The 17,988-nt window shown below is 43.3% G+C and overlaps 1 protein-coding gene across 3 annotated transcripts in view; it reads left to right on the top strand.

Moving 5' to 3' along the window:
- Nucleotides 1-17,988, top strand: part of epb41a (erythrocyte membrane protein band 4.1a) — a 55,086-nt gene that overhangs the window by 18,162 nt on the left and 18,936 nt on the right. For all 3 annotated transcript variants that reach the window (XM_040014534.1, XM_040014532.1, XM_040014533.1), the window contains exons 8-17: nt 621-708; nt 1,230-1,382; nt 1,472-1,569; nt 1,650-1,825; nt 2,982-3,223; nt 3,711-3,785; nt 3,999-4,043; nt 6,256-6,318; nt 10,438-10,482; nt 10,658-10,828. In XM_040014534.1, the coding sequence (XP_039870468.1) occupies nt 621-708; nt 1,230-1,382; nt 1,472-1,569; nt 1,650-1,825; nt 2,982-3,223; nt 3,711-3,785; nt 3,999-4,043; nt 6,256-6,318; nt 10,438-10,482; nt 10,658-10,828 (1,156 nt within the window). The remainder of the gene's footprint in view (nt 1-620; nt 709-1,229; nt 1,383-1,471; nt 1,570-1,649; nt 1,826-2,981; nt 3,224-3,710; nt 3,786-3,998; nt 4,044-6,255; nt 6,319-10,437; nt 10,483-10,657; nt 10,829-17,988) is intronic.

Below are 17,988 nucleotides of genomic sequence, written 5' to 3'. Positions count from 1 at the left end.
GGCCTTTTATTAATTGCTTAATTGATAATGACGAATGATGAATCACCCACACCTGCACATGAACTAGCTTGTCAATCAACTGTCCAATTACTTTTGGTCCCTCTAAAAAGTGGGTGGCACATGTTAAGGAGCTGACGCTCATAAACCCTTCATCCAATTTGGATGTGAATACCTTCAAATGAAAGCTGAGAGTTTGCACATTATGTCCACGTCCAGATAAAAAACTTGTCAGTATCTCAGATTTGTGCGAAACCGTCGATCGGTCACATGCGATAGACGGAAAAGTCTGCAGCATCACTAGCATGTGACATGTGTCTTTGCAGACAGGGAAGTTAAGCTAACAAACATCAGAAATAATTGAACTGTCAAGTTGTGTGTGAGCTTCATGGAATAATAATAATGGATTGCATTTATACAGCACTTTTCAGGGCCCTCAAAGCGCTGTACAGTTCACTCTCACATTCACACACTGGTGGAGGCAGCTGCAGTTGAAACACTTGTTTCTAAAGTGAAACATGTAGTAAAGCAGCTGATGCCGTTACACATTTAACATCCAAGTGTGGATTCAATCAGTGTCACAGAAGCTAAAGATTTTGGATTTCTTTGGGGTGCCATCGCAGATCCATGAGCCCAGCGCAGGCAGATCTGATGTTCCTGGAGAATGCCAAGAAACTTTCCATGTATGGAGTGGACCTCCACCAGGCCAAGGTGAGCATCCTCAGCTGCTCCTATTATTCCTATTATTCCTTATAGACTATTTTTAACTGCTCCAATCAATAAATAGTGAGTAGTGATTCACCCTTGTTTTCCATGCTAACTTTGGGAGCAGGTAGTTCACGTACTTCACAGAGAACCTGTCCTCTTACATGTCGGCGTGAATGTGGTGCTCCCTGTGGCGTCTGTGCAGTGTGACAGTGTGCACATCAGAAATAAGGTCATTCTCCTCACATCAGAGCAGGTATTAAAAATAAATATAGGAGAGCACTTTGAAGATGATACTGCCCCCCTGTGGATGCTTGGGAGCAGCACATGTCGGTTGCACCACCAGTCAGAAAAGAGCTTAACAGTCCAGATGAAGTAAACATAACCAGGTGTAGTGATCCAAGGAGCATCCTTTAGACCACTGCGTGCTGACTGGGCTGGAAACTTTCTATCATTCAGTATCTCCTGTTTATTTATTTGCCTATATTGCTTTAGGAGTTATTTCTTTCATTCTGAATATCTGTTAGGATCTGGATGGAGTTGACATCATACTGGGGGTGTGTGCCAGTGGTCTGATGGTTTACAAAGATAAACTGAGGATCAACCGTTTCCCCTGGCCCAAAGTCCTCAAAGTCTCATACAAACGAAGCAGCTTCTTCATCAAAATAAGACCATCCGAGGTAAACCGCCACAAAAACGTCCTTTTTGTTTTTCGTCCTTCTAAGATCTGTTAGTCTTGTTCACAGCAGGTTTGTGTCTGTTCTAACAGGTGGAACATTATGAGAGTGCCATTGGATTCAAGCTTCCCAACTACAAGGCAGCCAAAAAGCTGTGGAAAGTGTGTGTCGAACATCACACCTTCTTCAGGTGTTGTATTCTCATCGTGCTGCATTTCTGAAGGAGCTGTGGCTTTTTTCAGAGCTGAAGATCAATATTCTTATGTGCAGGCTGACCTCCTCTGAGATGGCCACCACCCCAAGGAAGTTCCTAGCATTGGGCTCAAAGTTTCGTTACAGCGGTCGGACTCAGGCGCAGACCAGACAGGCTAGCTCTCTGATTGACAGACCAGCTCCCCTTTTCCAGCGCTCCTCCAGCAAGAGGAACTCTCGCAGTCTGGATGGAGGTACGCCTTTACTAACAAACGGACTCTGTGTTGCACTCGTGTTTTTCAGTCTGGCCTATGAGTCCTTGGGCAAACAGCGACAACAGACCTGTATGTATAAAACGGTTGGGTGCGCCCATGCTGCCATCGGTTTTAGCCAAAACTACCGTAACTCTTGACCCACTGGTGCAATCGAAAAATTCCAACAGTTCCTGAAATTATCTGTGCTTTTTCAGTAGTATTATGGTCGTTACGGCAGACAAAAGGCAAAAGAAAGAGAATTTGGCAGAAAGTTAACAGAAGAAGAGGGAAAATCTTCTTCATCACCTGCTGAAAGACAACAACAACCAACATGAGCACGAGTAACGGTCAACAATTAAATGTTGCTGAGCAGCACACTAATGATACATGACATGTTCAGAGGCAGCAGACCGAGATAGTGTGTCTGTGAGCACCTGTGTGAGCACTTGTGTTCGTAAGGTTTCTCTATTTAAGTATTTATTTGTGTGTGTGTGTGTGTGTGTGTGTGTGTGTGTGTGTGTGATTGAGATTGAGACACAGCTGGCCAGGAGGGGACAGAGGAGGAATGCCTCTCCTGCACCTCTGTGATGCAAGAGGTGCTGGGGATGGAGCAGGAGGAGGGAGGCAGGCTCTCAGCAGACCGTGATCTTTGCAGGGCTGCTGCGGCGCCGTACATGCGTTTACTGTAATGACCCTAATATGACTAAAAAGCACAGAGTTGCTGCTTTCACAACCTGTTGTAATTCTTTCAGTTGAGGTCCAGGAGTTACAGATGTTGGAAGAAAAGTTGCAAACACCTGTTTGACGCCAGCAACAGGTTTAGGCTTTCGAGGGTTAATCAGTCCGTTCACGTGTCAGCTGGTGGCTTTGATGTGTTTCAGGATTTGAGTGACATTTCTATACAAAGACTGATTCACAAAGATAGCTGCCAAGAGCACAGTGGCATCTGTGCCTCGTCAATCAGCAGCACACAATGCACTCAGACTGGGTGCTTTTTGTAGTACGAGTACTTTTGAGCTGATTCAGTTGACTTGCTTCCTAAACCCTTGGGTACATTAATGGGTCCAAGTAGTGTTTATTGATAAATTACATCGTAAAGAATTATTGTTGAATAGTTTCCAAAAACAAAGCGAGGCTATCGTCTCTTCCATTCTAGCAATGGTGTCGACTCCCGACAACAAGTCCAGTCGTCCTGTCAGTGCCCCTGTTATGTCACCAGTGTCACCTGGGGAGGCCACCCCGTCACCCCTGCTACCCACCCTGCCTCGTTCTGACCACCACGATGTCTCCACGCCCAGAGGACACCGATATTCCAGCAGAAAGGCAGAGCTACAGGCACAATGCCTGACAACTGACAGCGTCAAGAGCCACAGTGCCAAGTCTACTCCAGAGATTAAGGTAGGGGATTACCACCGAGCTTTAACTCTACTTATTATTGGGAAAAAATACCTCGGCATAATTTATAATCTGAGATTCACAAGACCAGAGCAACCCAGAGAGGAGAGAGAGGTTCAGCTTGACAGACACTGGGTGAGCGCTGTACATCTACAGCACAATTCCTGTATAACTTTGTATAAATGAAGTGATCACATCTTAGTTTTTCTCCTCTCTCTTCCTGGAAAATACGGCCCCTGTGGACTCAGTGTCCTTTGTTTAAAATGCTGATTGGAAATGAACTGCTGCTTGTCAGTTTATGCTAACTTGCCTTCAGTTGTGCTCAGTAGAAGCTGTTGTACTACGCTGGACTACAACTTTATTTACATTTGCAAAGTGAACACAGACCAGCGCTCTGGCTACTTCACCCTTGGTTGTAACTATATGAAGGCTGTTGTCCTGTTTTTCCTGAAGCTGATCCTCAGCATGTGAGTTTTGTTTAATGTACTAGACGGTGGGCAGGAGAGAGCGGAGGCATGCCCCGTCTTTGGCCATCACTAATGGGGAAAAAGAACGAAAAAGCCAGGTTTGTTTTCCTTGTACATGATCAGACCTGCATGATGGATCAGACCACCTACAGATTAAAGACGTTTTTATAACTGGATCTGCATATGCTCGTATCGTGTATAAGAAATATCTGTATCTGTGTGTGTGTGTGTGCGTGTGCGTGCGTGTGTGTACTGAGTTTTGCTGAGTTGCAGTAACATGTTCACCTGTGTTTCCTCTGATGGGAGAGCAGCACTCTCTTCAGGACAGAAAGATGGAGATGGTTCGAGTGAGGAAGGTTAGCGTGTCACTGCTGCGCTGTGATCCCTGCATCAGCTACACATCAGCTCATCTTTATTTTGACACAGTGATTTGCTGCCTTGGTTGTTTCATTATTTCTGCTGCCTGCTTCCCTGTGAATGCTGCTGTATTTTCTCTGAGCTTTTCTGAAGTTGAATCATAAATCATTCAACTTTGCAAGTTTGAACTGTATCTCTCGTTGCCTGCAGCTCTTGGACAAAGTGGCTCTCTCGTATTATTACTGTTATTATTATGATTATTGTTGTTATTATTATTATATTATCGTAGTAGTTTCTTTCTTTCTATCTGTAAGTGCTGGATGTGTAAATAAGTCTGAGCCGCTAAAGTGGGCTAAAGTGGGCTAAAGTGGGCTAAAGTGGGCTTCTATAACCAGTGTAATGTGTTGGGACGACACAGCCCCAGTTCCAAAAATGTCAGGATAAAGAAAAAGAGGGAAACATAAACAGGTATTTTATTCACAGTAAAACATAAAAGACCAAAACGTTTAAACTGAGACGTTTTCACATTTGAATGAAAAACACTGGTTCTGTGTAATATGATGTAACACGTGTGCACAAAGCTGGGACAGGAGCGTGTTTGCAACTTTGCAGCTGCCTGTCCTGAGCATGCTGTGGAGCTCTGTGGCTGCTCGGGAGTGTTTTTAGTTTTGTCATTACGCGGCGGCCCAAATGTTCTCAGCTATTCAAAGGTCTGGATAGTTCAGGACAGTCTGGACAGTATGAAGCCATGTTGTGGTAATACGTGCAGTTTGACCTGCTGAAATATGAAGCTCTTCCATGATAACAACATCTGGATAGGAGCAGATGTTACACTGAAACGTGTGTGTACCCTAACCCCCGTACCATCAGGGATGCAGGCTTTGGTTGCTCTCCTCTTTGTTTCTATGGACTAGGTTCCTTAGTCCATTTAATTAACCTTTGCACAGAGACGACTTTAGCCTTTCTGCATCATATTCACACACGGCTTCTTCGTTGCTTGACATAGCAAGCCAGCTGCTTCCTCTTAGTACCACTGACTTTTCCAGCCTTGTGTTGCCCTCATGCCAACTTGTTTTTGGATGTTTTTCTGCCATCAAATTCAAAAGGAGCTTATTTTTCATAAAATATTAAAACGTCTCAGTTTAAACATACTGTTTTCTGAGCTGAGAGTAAAATATGTGAGAGTTGAAAATCATTGAATCCTATTTATACATTTATTTACATTTCACATAATGTCCTTACGTTCTTTGGGCTTTAAATTGAAATATGATTGAAATGTTTTCATGTTGCCTTCTCTCCATTCTGACTGTCCACACACGTTTTAAACTGAATGCAGATGATATTTAAATTAAAAAGAGCTAGGCTCATGGCATGGAGAGGCATTCAGGTATTTTCATCAATCTACGAGACACCTGAAATAGTCACTGAATAGTGTTTGATTTTTTGAAAGCATTAGTTCCAGATCTGACTCAGGAGACAGGCACGCATCCTCCTGCACTTCCTGCACACCGCACTGCCACTGCAGCAGTTTGCATGCACAGAATGTGCCTTCCATAGATGTGCAGCAAATATGCGACCTAGTTCCCCTGGGATCCCTACATATTTCTGTGTGGACACTCTGCCACATCAGGTTATAAAGCCTTCCAACATTAAATCTGCACTGACGATGCTGTGAGGCTGCCATCCATGTTTGTGTCCAGTATATTTCACACTGACTGTGTCAGCAATGATCAAAATGAAATATTGATTTAGTTCTGTTAAGAAAGAAGAATAAGATCAGTGTTGAACCATCGGTGCATTTAATAACAGGTGATGGATCTCAGTGCATTCAGCTGGTAGCAGTATAAATCACTGCAGAGGCTGATAACAAGCCAACTTCCTGTTTTAGTTGTAAAAAGCGAGGTTCCTCAGAATCTCCGGTGTTTCTGCCTTAGTGCAGTTAAGAGAGCCTTCACCAGCTCACTGAGTGTGGGGATGGAGAGGAACTGGGTCCCAGCCTGCTGCGTCAAACACATGACTGTTGTTAACTTTACTGAGCTGGACGCAGTCGGGCTGCAGCCTGCATTGTTGTTGTGATTGCACAGCTCGTTTTGGATACGGCTCATGTCATTGGTCAGTCGTGCTCATGGGACACTATTCAGAATCACATGTGAAATGTTCAAACCAGTTGTTATGTTAAACCAGTGTTTTCCTTTTTCCTCATTTCCACAGAAAAGATCAAAGAAACTTGAGGGTGAAACAATTTATATCAGACATAGCAATTTAATGTTGGAGGTTTGTATCTTCAGTCTTAAATAAGCGTCGTTTGCTGTCACAGCTCCGTTCTTTAGTTCTTTCATTCTTTTGTTCTGTCTTTTGTTCTTCCTAGTTTAACCCTAAAGGGTTGGCATGCACCATTTTCCTGTCTGACTCTCATGCAAGTAGCTTCACTTTACTTTCACATTGTGTTTGTCCGTGTGATAGATGACTGGGAAACATCTCCAGGAAAGTTCACTAACGTATGCATTCATCGTCCTTCCAACCTCCGTCTGTGGTTTACGTCAGTGATGTTGCTTAGAATGAAATGTTGGAGCTCTAGTGCGACATAAACACTCACTTCAAACTGTGATTGGTCGAGAGGAGCAAGGCGCTGTATTCATTTTTTATTGGTTATCAGAGGACCCAGTATAACATCATCTCCTGGGCCCGGATTCACAAAACTCTGAAGTACTAAGAGTTTGTTTCCTGGTGACAGCATCCTATGAAAAGTCTTAGAATTTGTTTTTAAGAATTTCCCCTTAAAGTTGGGACTAAAACTGTCACAATTATAAGTTATTCATAAAGTGTCTTAGCTCTGAGCTTGTGTGGAACAAGAGAAACGTTGAAGCATCAGTAAAGTTTTAACTCACTCGGTGTTAGGCTGGGACTCCCTGCTAATGCACTTTAGGTTTGATTCGGAGCTAAGCGAGGGGATTGTGAATATGAGTCCTCGAGAGACGCGTATGTTACTTTTTAACCAATATCAGCTCCATGTGTGACACCATCACTGCTCTCATTTGGACAAAAAGAGTGAACTTCACTGATAATTTGATCACAAACCACAAAACGCTCGAGGGGAAAAACGTGTTCTCGACTGACTTCATGCAACAAACAGTTTCAAGAAGGATAGAAAACAAGCTTTTCTGACTGTCAGCCATAAACCCTCATCATTTCACACCAGCCAAAGAGTGGGTGTAAGTACAGTGGATGCAAAAGTATTGGGCCCCCTTGAACTTTCCCACATTTTGTCACATTACAGCCACAAACATGAATCAATGTTATTGGACTTCCACGTGAAAGACCAACACAAAGTGGTGCACACGTGAGAAGTGGAACAAAAATCAGACATGATTCCAAACATGTTTTACAAATAAATAACTGCAAAGTGGGGTGTGTGTAATTATTCAGCCCCTGAGTCGATACTTTGTAGAACCAGCTTTTGCTGCAGTTCCAGCTGCCAGTCTTTTAGGGTCTGTCTCTACCAGCTTTGCACATCTACAGACTGAAATCTTTGCCCATTCTTCTTTGAATCAGCTCCAGCTCAGTCAGATTAGATGGACAGCGTTTGTGAACAGCAGTTTTCAGATCTTGCTGCAGATTCTCGATTGGATTTAGATCTGGACTTTGACTGGCCTAACACATGGATATGTTTTGTTGTAAACCATCCCATTGGTGCCCTGGCTTTATGTTTAGGGTGGTTGTCCTGCTGGAAGGGGAACCTCCGCCCCAGTCTCAAGTGTTTTGCAGACTCCAAGAGGTTTTCTTCCAAGATTGCCCTGTATTTGGCTCCATCCATCTTCCCATCAACTCTGACCAGCTTCCCTGTCCCTGCTGAAGAGAAGCCCCCCCCCAGAGCATGATGCTGCCACCACCATATCTGACAGTGGGGATGGTTTCAGAGTGATGTGCAGTGTTAGTTTTCTGCCACACACAGCGTTTTGCATTTTGGTCTCATCTGACCAGAGCAGCTTCTTCCACATGTTTGCTGTGTCCCCCACATGGCTTGTGGCAAACTGCAAACGGGACTTCTTATGGTTTTCTGTTAACAATGGCTTTCTTCTTGCCGCTCTTCCATAAAGACCAACTTTGTGCAGTGCACGACTAAGAGTTGTCCTATGGACAGATTCCCCCACCTGAGCTGTAGATCTCTGCAGCTCGTCCAGAGTCACCATGGGCCTCTGGGCTGCATTTCTGATCAGCGCTCTCCTTGTTCGGCCTGTGAGTTTAGGTGGACGGCCTTGTCTTGGTAGGTTTACAGTTGTGCCGGACTCCTTCCATTTCTGAATGATGGCTTGAACAGTGCTCCGTGGGATGTTCAAGGCTTGGGAAATCTTTTTGTAGCCTAAGCCTGCTTTAAATTTCTCAGTAACTTTATCCCTGACCTGTCTGGTGTGTTCTTTGGACTTCATGGTGTTGTTGCTCCCAATATTCTCTTAGACAACCTCTGAGGCCGTCACAGAGCAGCTGTATCTGTACTGACATTAGATGGCCTGGTAAGTGGCCTGTATTTGTATAGCGCCTTACTTACTACTTACCAAAGCGCTTTACATATCCAGTCATCCACCGATTCACACACACATTCACACACACATTCACACACTGGTGATGGCAGCTACATTGTAGTCACAGCCACCCTGGGGCGCACTGACAGAGGCGAGGCTGCCGGACACTGGCGCCACCGGGCCCTCTGACCACCACCAGTAGGCAACGGGTGAAGTGTCTTGCCCAAGGACACAAAGATCGAGACTGTCGGAGCCGGGGCTCGAACCGGCAACCTTCCGATTACGAGACGAACTCCCAACTCTTGAGCCACGATCGCCCCATAGATTACACACAGGTGCACTCTATTTAGTCATTAGCACTCATCAGGCAACGTCTATGGGCAACTGACTGCACTCAGACCAAAGGGGGCTGAATAATTACGCACACCCCACTTTGCAGTCATTTATTTGTAACAAATGTTTGGAATCATGTATGATTTTCGTTCCACTTCTCACGTGTGCACCACTTTGTGTTGGTCTTTCACCTGGAAGTCCAATAACATTGATTCATGTTTGTGGCTGTAATGTGACAAAATGTGGGAAAGTTCAAGGGGGCTGAATACTTTTGCATCCACTGTATCTGATCAACAACCCAGTGAGCAGGAAGCAGAGTCTTTGTGGTAAACAGGCTCCAGTCAGTATATTTGTTTCCCAGTCGTTTACGCTCACAGTCTGATATTTAACACTCTGGACTTTGCTGTCATAGTCATTACTCATGGTCGTTAAGGACATTTTTAATATGATGAATGTCCTTCATGGCCCTAATGCAGCGCTCATGCTGAACACACTGTGTGTCTGTGATAATGGACTTGTGTTATTCTCTTTGCTGTGTCCATTGTGCTGTATCATATTCTGCCACCATCATTTCAGAAGAAAGGGATGACAAGAAGCACTGATACTCGTTAATCTACAAATCAAACATTCATATGTAAAATTAGGCTCCAAAGTTGAGCATCCTGGCCTGGACTCAGGAGGCGTCATGTGTCTAACAGCAATGCATGGCTAAGCCTGGTGATTTTATAATGTGTCATCCCTCTCTACAGTTTACTCTGCTGACATGTGGAAAAGTCTGTACGTGACATTTAAATTGTTGGCTTTTTTCAACCTTATGTAAAGAAAAAACCACTTGATCTCTGAAACACTGTTTCAGTCTGCTCGGATCGGCTCTGTTTGAGTAGAAGAGGCATTTTCTTGATGTGGCTCAAAAACAAGAAATGGAGGTTCGTGGAAACGTCAAAGCTAACAGTTTTCATGGAACGTACTGACTTGTTCACATGACAGGACGTGTCTACATTCAACAGACTCTCATCCTGCTCTGTCACATGAAAAACTTCAAAACTGAGGTCTTAAGTAGTTACAGCAGGTGAAGCAGGTGTGTTTGTGCTGATGTAAAGCCATCGGCGCTCCACCTGTGTCTTCCTTTCTGAAAGGAGTCAGAATGAAAGTGAAACATCAGAGAGACTCTTTAACCACTGAAGACCGAACGATTCCATCTCTGCCCACATCCGACATAAACAACAGTCATTACTGTATAGAATAATGGCAGACATGACTCAGAATGAGTTTTGCACTTTTTTGCAGTGGCCATGTTTTTCCTTTGTGTGCCGGCTTTGGCTCGTTCATCCCAGCGTGGATGTGCACACAGTCACCGATCTTGCTTTGGTTGTGTTAGCGCTGCCATCTGGATTTTTTCTGTCAGATGACATTGTTGTGTTTGTCCTCATTAAACATCTTCTGCTGGCATTGATGCAAACCATGATTTGTGAGCCACAGAACAGTACGCACTAATCCTTAGTAATGCTCTGCTGCTTCCTTTATTACTGCTAACATGAAGCAGTTTGGTTTGTCTGGAAAATCTGTTCTTCCACAACCTCTAAAGGTCAGTGGGACATGGCAGACCCAGCACTGTTGAAATATTTAATATATACTTATAGAAAGTGCAGCCCTGTGTTTTCATTTGCTTTCTTCTCATGTCTTCTCAACCTTAATCGTTGCCTTTCAGCGTAGTTGTTTCCTTCCATCAACCTACTCTCACTTTTGCCTCCTTGTTGAAGGACCTGGATAAGACCCAGACTGAAATTATGCGGCACCATACCAGCATCAGCGAGCTAAAAAGGAGTTTCATGGAGTCTGTACCGGAGTCTCGGCCCAGCGAGTGGGATAAGCGTCTTTCCACCAACTCTCCTTTCCGCACAGCGAGCATCAACGGTCAGCTCCAACCAGCAGTAAGTCCGATGAGCTCGGTGCAGTGCAGCTCATGTTTGTTTTACTCACGTGAATTACACAAAGTTACCTGTGAAAGCTTTTCCAAGACAGGCATGCTGACGTGTCGAGAGCAATCGAGCAGTGAAATCAGTTCACACCTATAGACTCGCTCATGCTGGCTCACTGACACACTCTCGTGTTACTGGGATGCAGGAACATAACACAGACACTGCTAATGTGTTTGTCGACTGGTGATGGTTTTCCTTGCCATGACAAGTCAGAATGTCTGCTTTGAAACAGCCGCTCTGCACATACTGATGCTCTGATTCTAACGCTGGCAAAAATCGGTGTTTAAAAGCTTCAACATTGACTAAAAATGTATCAATCCGGTCTTTTTTCTCTCTACATTTCCATATAAATGTTAAAAATAATGAACACAAACTAATCAGTCTCCAGAATTCACACTGTGTATTCCTACGATTATAAATGTTCAAAATAATATGACAGGCGTGCAAGGAGACAGATAATGATCAAAGTACATGTGTACAATATGCTTTTGCCACCTGAGTGTGCATCATAAACAGCTGACACAGTCACTTGAGTAGAAGTACAGATACTTGTGTTAAAAATAAACAGAGTACTGATTCATCTTTTTAAAGACACGACAAAGTAGAGACTGTGAAATGGACTCAAAGTGTAAAAGAAAAAGAAGCAGTTTTAACACAGCAACATTATTTCAGCTCAGACTGATTCTATGAATGAGTCCTGAACATCTTTAATGTAGAACAACAGTGAATTAAAAGGGAAAAGTCTGTTTGTTGCCTCCATCGTGGTCGAGTTTCCTTTGTGTGCACGCCTAAAGAGAAAAACAAACCTGAGATCAGTTGGAAACACGTCACAGCTTCTTCTGTAAGAGCAGGCAGATGTGATCAGCTGAGCTGCGCTCCTTGCTGCTCGCTCCTCTTCTGTGATGTTAGCTTGGTGCTGAAACACCACAACCAGGGTTCATGGCTTTACCAAAATGCTGTTTCTGTCACGGTCAGCGAGGCGAGCCGCGTGGAATTTATTGAAGGACCCAAGATGCGGTCACTTCTGATGTGAGGAAGCTTTATTAATGGAGGTGGTAAATACTAGTGATGGCCCGCTTGAAGCTGAAGCTCCGGTGCGTGTGTCAAAAAAATCAACACACTGCTTCAGAAGCACTGTGTCGAAGCTTGACTCGTTTGGCCAGAGTCACGTGATCAGTGACGTCCGAAGCTTCATTTAGAGCCTAACTGCTTCGGTATCTGATTCAATGGTTTAAAAGGAAGCGAATCATTTGCGGGATTTGTGGAGTGTTTTGATGGTGACAGATAGCGAACCACTGATCATTCTACTGAGAGATTTGGAGCCAGCGAGGAATAGAAGAGGTTCTGTTGTGTGGGAGTATTTTGAGTTGATTTTTTTGAGCTGGTGGGTTTTCCAGCTTTGTGTTCTGGCCGTTTGCTTTTGTTTTGTGCGTGTTTATTATATCTAAAAACGGGAAAAAGATAAAATGTCAAAAATCTGCTTCCATAATATAAATATCATTAAATAACTTTAGAAAAACTTCCACTTGACTCTTTGCATGTAATGTTGTAAAAATATATATTTTATTGTTTAATTAATCTGAAAATGTTAGTCTGCCAAATGTGCAGCAATTGAATTTATTTATTCTCTTTAGCTGATAGTTGGTGTGGCCCAGGTAGACTGTATAACTGCGCTCCAGCCTCCTCTGTGCCATGTGAAGGGATTTTCCTTAAGGCAGGAGAAATTATCTCCACGAAAAGGAACAGGTTCGGCCATCGCACACTAGAACAAATTCTCTTCTTAAATAAAAATGAAAAAGGGTTACTTTAAATGCATCATGTTTTTCATTTGCAAGTTCATAAGCATTTTCCGTTTCACAATCAATTCTACCCCCAGGTCAAACATATGTTTGGGAAAGTTTCCCTAAAATATACATACATACATACATACATACATACATACATACATACATACATACATACATACATACATACATACATACATACATACATACATACACACATACACACACACACACACAGTGGGGCAAAAAAGTATTTAGTCAGCCACCGATTGTGCAAGTTCCCCCACCTAAAATGATGACAGAGGTCAGTAATTTGCACCAGAGGTACACTTCAACTGTGAGAGACAGAATGTGAAAAAAAAATCCATGAATCCACATGGTAGGATTTGTAAAGAATTTATTCGTAAATCAGGGTGGAAAATAAGTATTTGGTCAATAACAAAAATACAACTCAATACTTTGTAACATAACCTTTGTTGGCAATAACAGAGGTCAAACGTTTACTATAGGTCTTTACCAGGTTTGCACACACAGTAGCTGGTATTTTGGCCCATTCCTCCATGCAGATCTTCTCGAGAGCAGTGATGTTTTGGGGCTGTCGCCGAGCAACACGGACTTTCAACTCCCGCCACAGATTTTCTATGGGGTTGAGGTCTGGAGACTGGCTAGGCCACTCCAGGACTTTCAAATGCTTCTTACGGAGCCACTCCTTTGTTGCCCGGGCGGTGTGTTTTGGATCATTGTCATGTTGGAAGACCCAGCCTCGTTTCATCTTCAAAGTTCTCACTGATGGAAGGAGGTTTTGGCTCAAAATCTCACGATACATGGCCCCATTCATTCTGTCCTTAACACGGATCAGTCGTCCTGTTCCCTTGGCAGAAAAACAGCCCCATAGCATGATGTTTCCACCCCCATGCTTCACAGTAGGTATGGTGTTCTTGGGATGCAACTCAGTATTCTTCTTCCTCCAAACACGACGAGTTGAGTTTATACCAAAAAGTTCTACTTTGGTTTCATCTGACCACATGACATTCTCCCAATCCTCTGCTGTATCATCCATGTGCTCTCTGGCAAACTTCAGACGGGCCTGGACATGCACTGGCTTCAGCAGCGGAACACGTCTGGCACTGCGGGATTTGATTCCCTGCCGTTGTAGTGTGTTACTGATGGTGACCTTTGTTACTTTGGTCCCAGCTCTCTGCAGGTCATTCACCAGGTCCCCCCGTGTGGTTCTGGGATCTTTGCTCACCATTCTCATGATCATTTTGACCCCACGGGATGAGATCTTGCGTGGAGCCCCAGATCGAGGGAGATTATCAGTGGTCTTGTATGTCTTCCATTTTCTGATGATTGCTCCCACAGTTGATTTTTTCACACCAAGCTGCTTGCCTATTGTAGATTCACTCTTCCCAGTCTGGTGCAGGTCTACAATACTTTTCCTGGTGTCCTTCGAAAGCTCTTTGGTCTTGGCCATGGCGGAGTTTGGAGTCTGACTGTTTGAGGCTGTGGACAGGTGTCTTTTATACAGATGATGAGTTCAAACAGGTGCCATTCATACAGGTAACGAGTGGGGGACAGAAAAGCTTCTTACAGAAGACGTTACAGGTCTGTGAGAGCCAGAGATTTTCCTTGTTTGAGGTGACCAAATACTTATTTTCCACCCTAATTTACGAATAAATTCTTTACAAATCCTACCATGTGAATTCATGGATTTTTTTTTCACATTCTGTCTCTCACAGTTGAAGTGTACCTCTGGTGCAAATTACTGACCTCTGTCATCATTTTAAGTGGGGGAACTTGCACAATCGGTGGCTGACTAAATACTTTTTTGCCCCACTGTATATATATATATATATATATATATATATATATATATATATATATATATATATATATATACCCGTCTAGCGGTTAATTGCATACCTGCATGGAGGCAGGACCTCACAGCAGAAGCATACTCCATAATGTGTTGTACATTATCATATGTATATTATATGTAATGTGGTATTTTTCAATTATTGTATTTACCAACATCAAGAAGTCACAAGCAAAGAAAGACCACACAATGGTGCATGTTTAAACAAGAAGAGTTTACTGGTTAAAACTATTTATTAAACAAATAAACCACATTTTTTTAACCACCAAAAAATACATGTTCAAAGCAACACAACAGCGGCCCAATATCAGACAGGATTCCACTCTGTAGAGTGAGCAATCTTAATGAAGCGGTTGGTTTTATTTTGTGGATTCAAGCGGCTCTTCATATTTTTGGCCACCAGATGTCACCAGAGAGGACTGTGTTGAAAAGCTTCGAGTAATGAACCGCTTTTCAATACAAGCTTCAATGCGTCAGAAAGCTTCATTTGGCCATCACTAGTAAATACACAAGGCGAGGGTGGCGAAAAACAGAACTGAGTAAACCTAAACTGGAAAGACTAAGCATAGAAAACAAACCTGAAACCTAAAGACACAAACAGAGATGCAGGGAAAACCACTCAGGATGACGGAGGGGAAAAACACAGAGCACACAGGGCTTAAATACACACAGCAGTAATCAAGGAATGAGAGACAGGAGGGGAACACAGCTGGGAGAAATCAGGGCTGACGGGACAGGGGAAACGTAAAGTGAACACACTCACATGAGACAGAGACCTTCAGAATAAAACAGGAAACTCACAGACACAGAGAACCAGACAAGACACTGAACTTAACAGACAGATTCACGAGCAGACAGAGTGACACCACGGACAGAGGGAAGTGGGAGCAGGCAGGCACAGAACAAAACCCTAAGAAATGGCAAACCTCAACAAAAGATATAACAGAATAAACAAGAACATAGAATAATAGAAAGAAACACAAAACACTGAGTCGTCAGACTCAGGACAGTTTCACTTTAACCTCTTGTTAAGGGTTCAATATTGAGGAAGGGGAACAAGAGGTGATCGAAGAATAACCACACTGATCCGGCCGGGTGAAGTCAAACGATGATTTTAATGCACGCGTGGGAAGATCACTACGTACGCAGACCGCAATTGATCTCCGACTTAATCAAAGCATAAACAGATATTTTATACCATCAGGATCCATTTCATACATAGGTCAGATCAAAACCACAATGACTTTTAACACAGTTTAAAAAGAACATTGTCTTCATCTTCATAGCAGATGTTTCCTGTCAACCTTTCTGATTAGCGCTTCTTCAAAACCGCAGACAATGATTTTGCAGTGAGCGAGCACTTCTGCAAGCCCACAATTACAAGCAAACATGATATCTCACGACCTTACGTGGCACTCTGTGTCACCTCTCCCCTACTAACGCTCACAGTCAAACAGAGGCCACTGTCAACCTTTTACTAAAACTATAGATGTAATATAAATTGAATAAACGTTTTAACCAACTGATACTACTTAAAACTCAATACAAGAATATGAACTTATAAATGATAATAAAAATGACCTGCTATAAGTGTTTTGTAAGCATGTATTGCAATTCCTTCTATGTTCTAGTTTCCCTCAGCATGTATCACCTGGACAGTCATGCCAGTGAAGCTTAAGACCCTTAATGAGCCGAACATCAACTCAAAATAAGCACAGATATGCAATGTGTATAAAATAGTTATAACTGCATCTGGAATACAAGGTTAATATGATAACAGTATGCATAAACATCTTAAGGCCATCTTAAAGCTATCTGTTACATTGTTAAAGCAATGATCATACTGCAGATTATATTGTGCTGGTAAAATACTTTTGTTCATCCCCACACTCTGATGATGATACAATAATGGATTGTCTGTGAAGAGTTAAATATTTCTTCCTTTTAGACTCCAATCAGTTATTTGCAGTGATTTAAGGTGGAGTGACAGGAAACAATAACTCTGTTGAAATGTCTGAAATCCGAAAATGTCAGAAGTACAAAGTAGAGATATTTCAGTTCAGCTGTAAGGAGTAAAAACAACCAGTAAAGATAGCTGAAAACTCTACGTATGTATTTGTACTCTGCTACGTCTCGCCTCTGATCAGAAATATAAAATATGTTTTTAACCAATCAGAATGTGAAAGATTCCAAATTCATGCACTGATCCTCCACTAGGTGGCGCTGTTGGCTCTCACCATGTTATTCCACTGCTTCAGCCCGACTGTGACCACAGGCACAGACACTTCCTTTCCTGTGACGATGGCATGCTTATGCAGGACAGCATCTCCACAGCTGCGCTTCCATACCCAGTGAGAGGCGGTGTGTAGTCTGGTGCTTTGTGGCCGCGCTGCAGCAGGCCAGCACTCTGCAGCGTTTATGAGCAAAGAATATCACGAGCATTGGTCAGCCAGCTCCCCCGGCTTGTGCTCAGCTGCACGCTCACTATGCTTCAAACCAGCAAACCCCAAGACCTTTGCACAGTACTACAGAGCTTTATGCACAGCATGGGTACCAGCAAGGCATCTGTGTGAGCTCAGAGAAGGGAAACTCCAGAAGAAATCAATCACACATGATAAATAAATAAATGATAAATGGTTGTGCAGCTGTGTAACTGGGACAACAAAGGTGGAGTGGAGCAGCAGAGTTGACCAGCAGCCAGTGCGTGCAGCACAAACAGTGTGTGGTCATCTTATTGTTCATGCTTGCACAGCTGCCAGATCATTTTGCTGCTTGTAGCTGTTGTAATCAGGGACGGTAGTGTAGAAAGAGTTGATGCAGCTTTCTTCACACACTGCAGAATTTGCTCGTTACAATTACACAGTAACATTAGACAATTACATGACTGTTATGTGAAGGTTTCTGCTTGATCCACTGTTTTACGAATCATAGCAGGACGTCTGTATTTTGGACAGTTCTATGTAATGAAATGTGTGACAGAAGCTGGGAACCACCGTCCTGTACGCGGTGCCTTTATTACTGGGCCTTCTTAGGGGTTTGGTGCTTCTGGTAAATTAGCCCACGTGGCATGGATAACTCTATCCAAGACCTCGTCCAGGTTTGTTCTCTGATATGAACAAATAAGAGGTGTTGCATGGGTGTGCATGCCTCCACTAGAACCAGTGCTGTTTCAATGAAACAACATCTTTGGTTCAGCTCTGTTCATCAGCACTTAGTTTGGCGCTTTGTCTCGTCCTCTCTTTGTGTAGCTGCTTCAAGCTTTGCGACCTTGCTTGACCTGCCAGCCGCATGGCTCAGTTAATCTGCGCATGTCCACTGACTCTCATAACAGTTACAAAATCCAAGAAAACAAGCTGAAGGCCAACGGTGCCAAGAGGACTGTTCCCCCACCCCTCGTCATCCTTATTCCTCCACCCTGCATCGTTCCCTTGTTCACTCTTTGTTTCCTGTAT

Source organism: Simochromis diagramma, unplaced genomic scaffold (assembly GCF_900408965.1).
Source record: "Simochromis diagramma unplaced genomic scaffold, fSimDia1.1 OVJJ01000251.1, whole genome shotgun sequence".
Taxonomy (NCBI): Eukaryota; Metazoa; Chordata; class Actinopteri; order Cichliformes; family Cichlidae; genus Simochromis; species Simochromis diagramma.
Note: the sequence above shows the minus strand (reverse complement) of the source record. Positions and strands in the feature narration are given on the sequence as shown.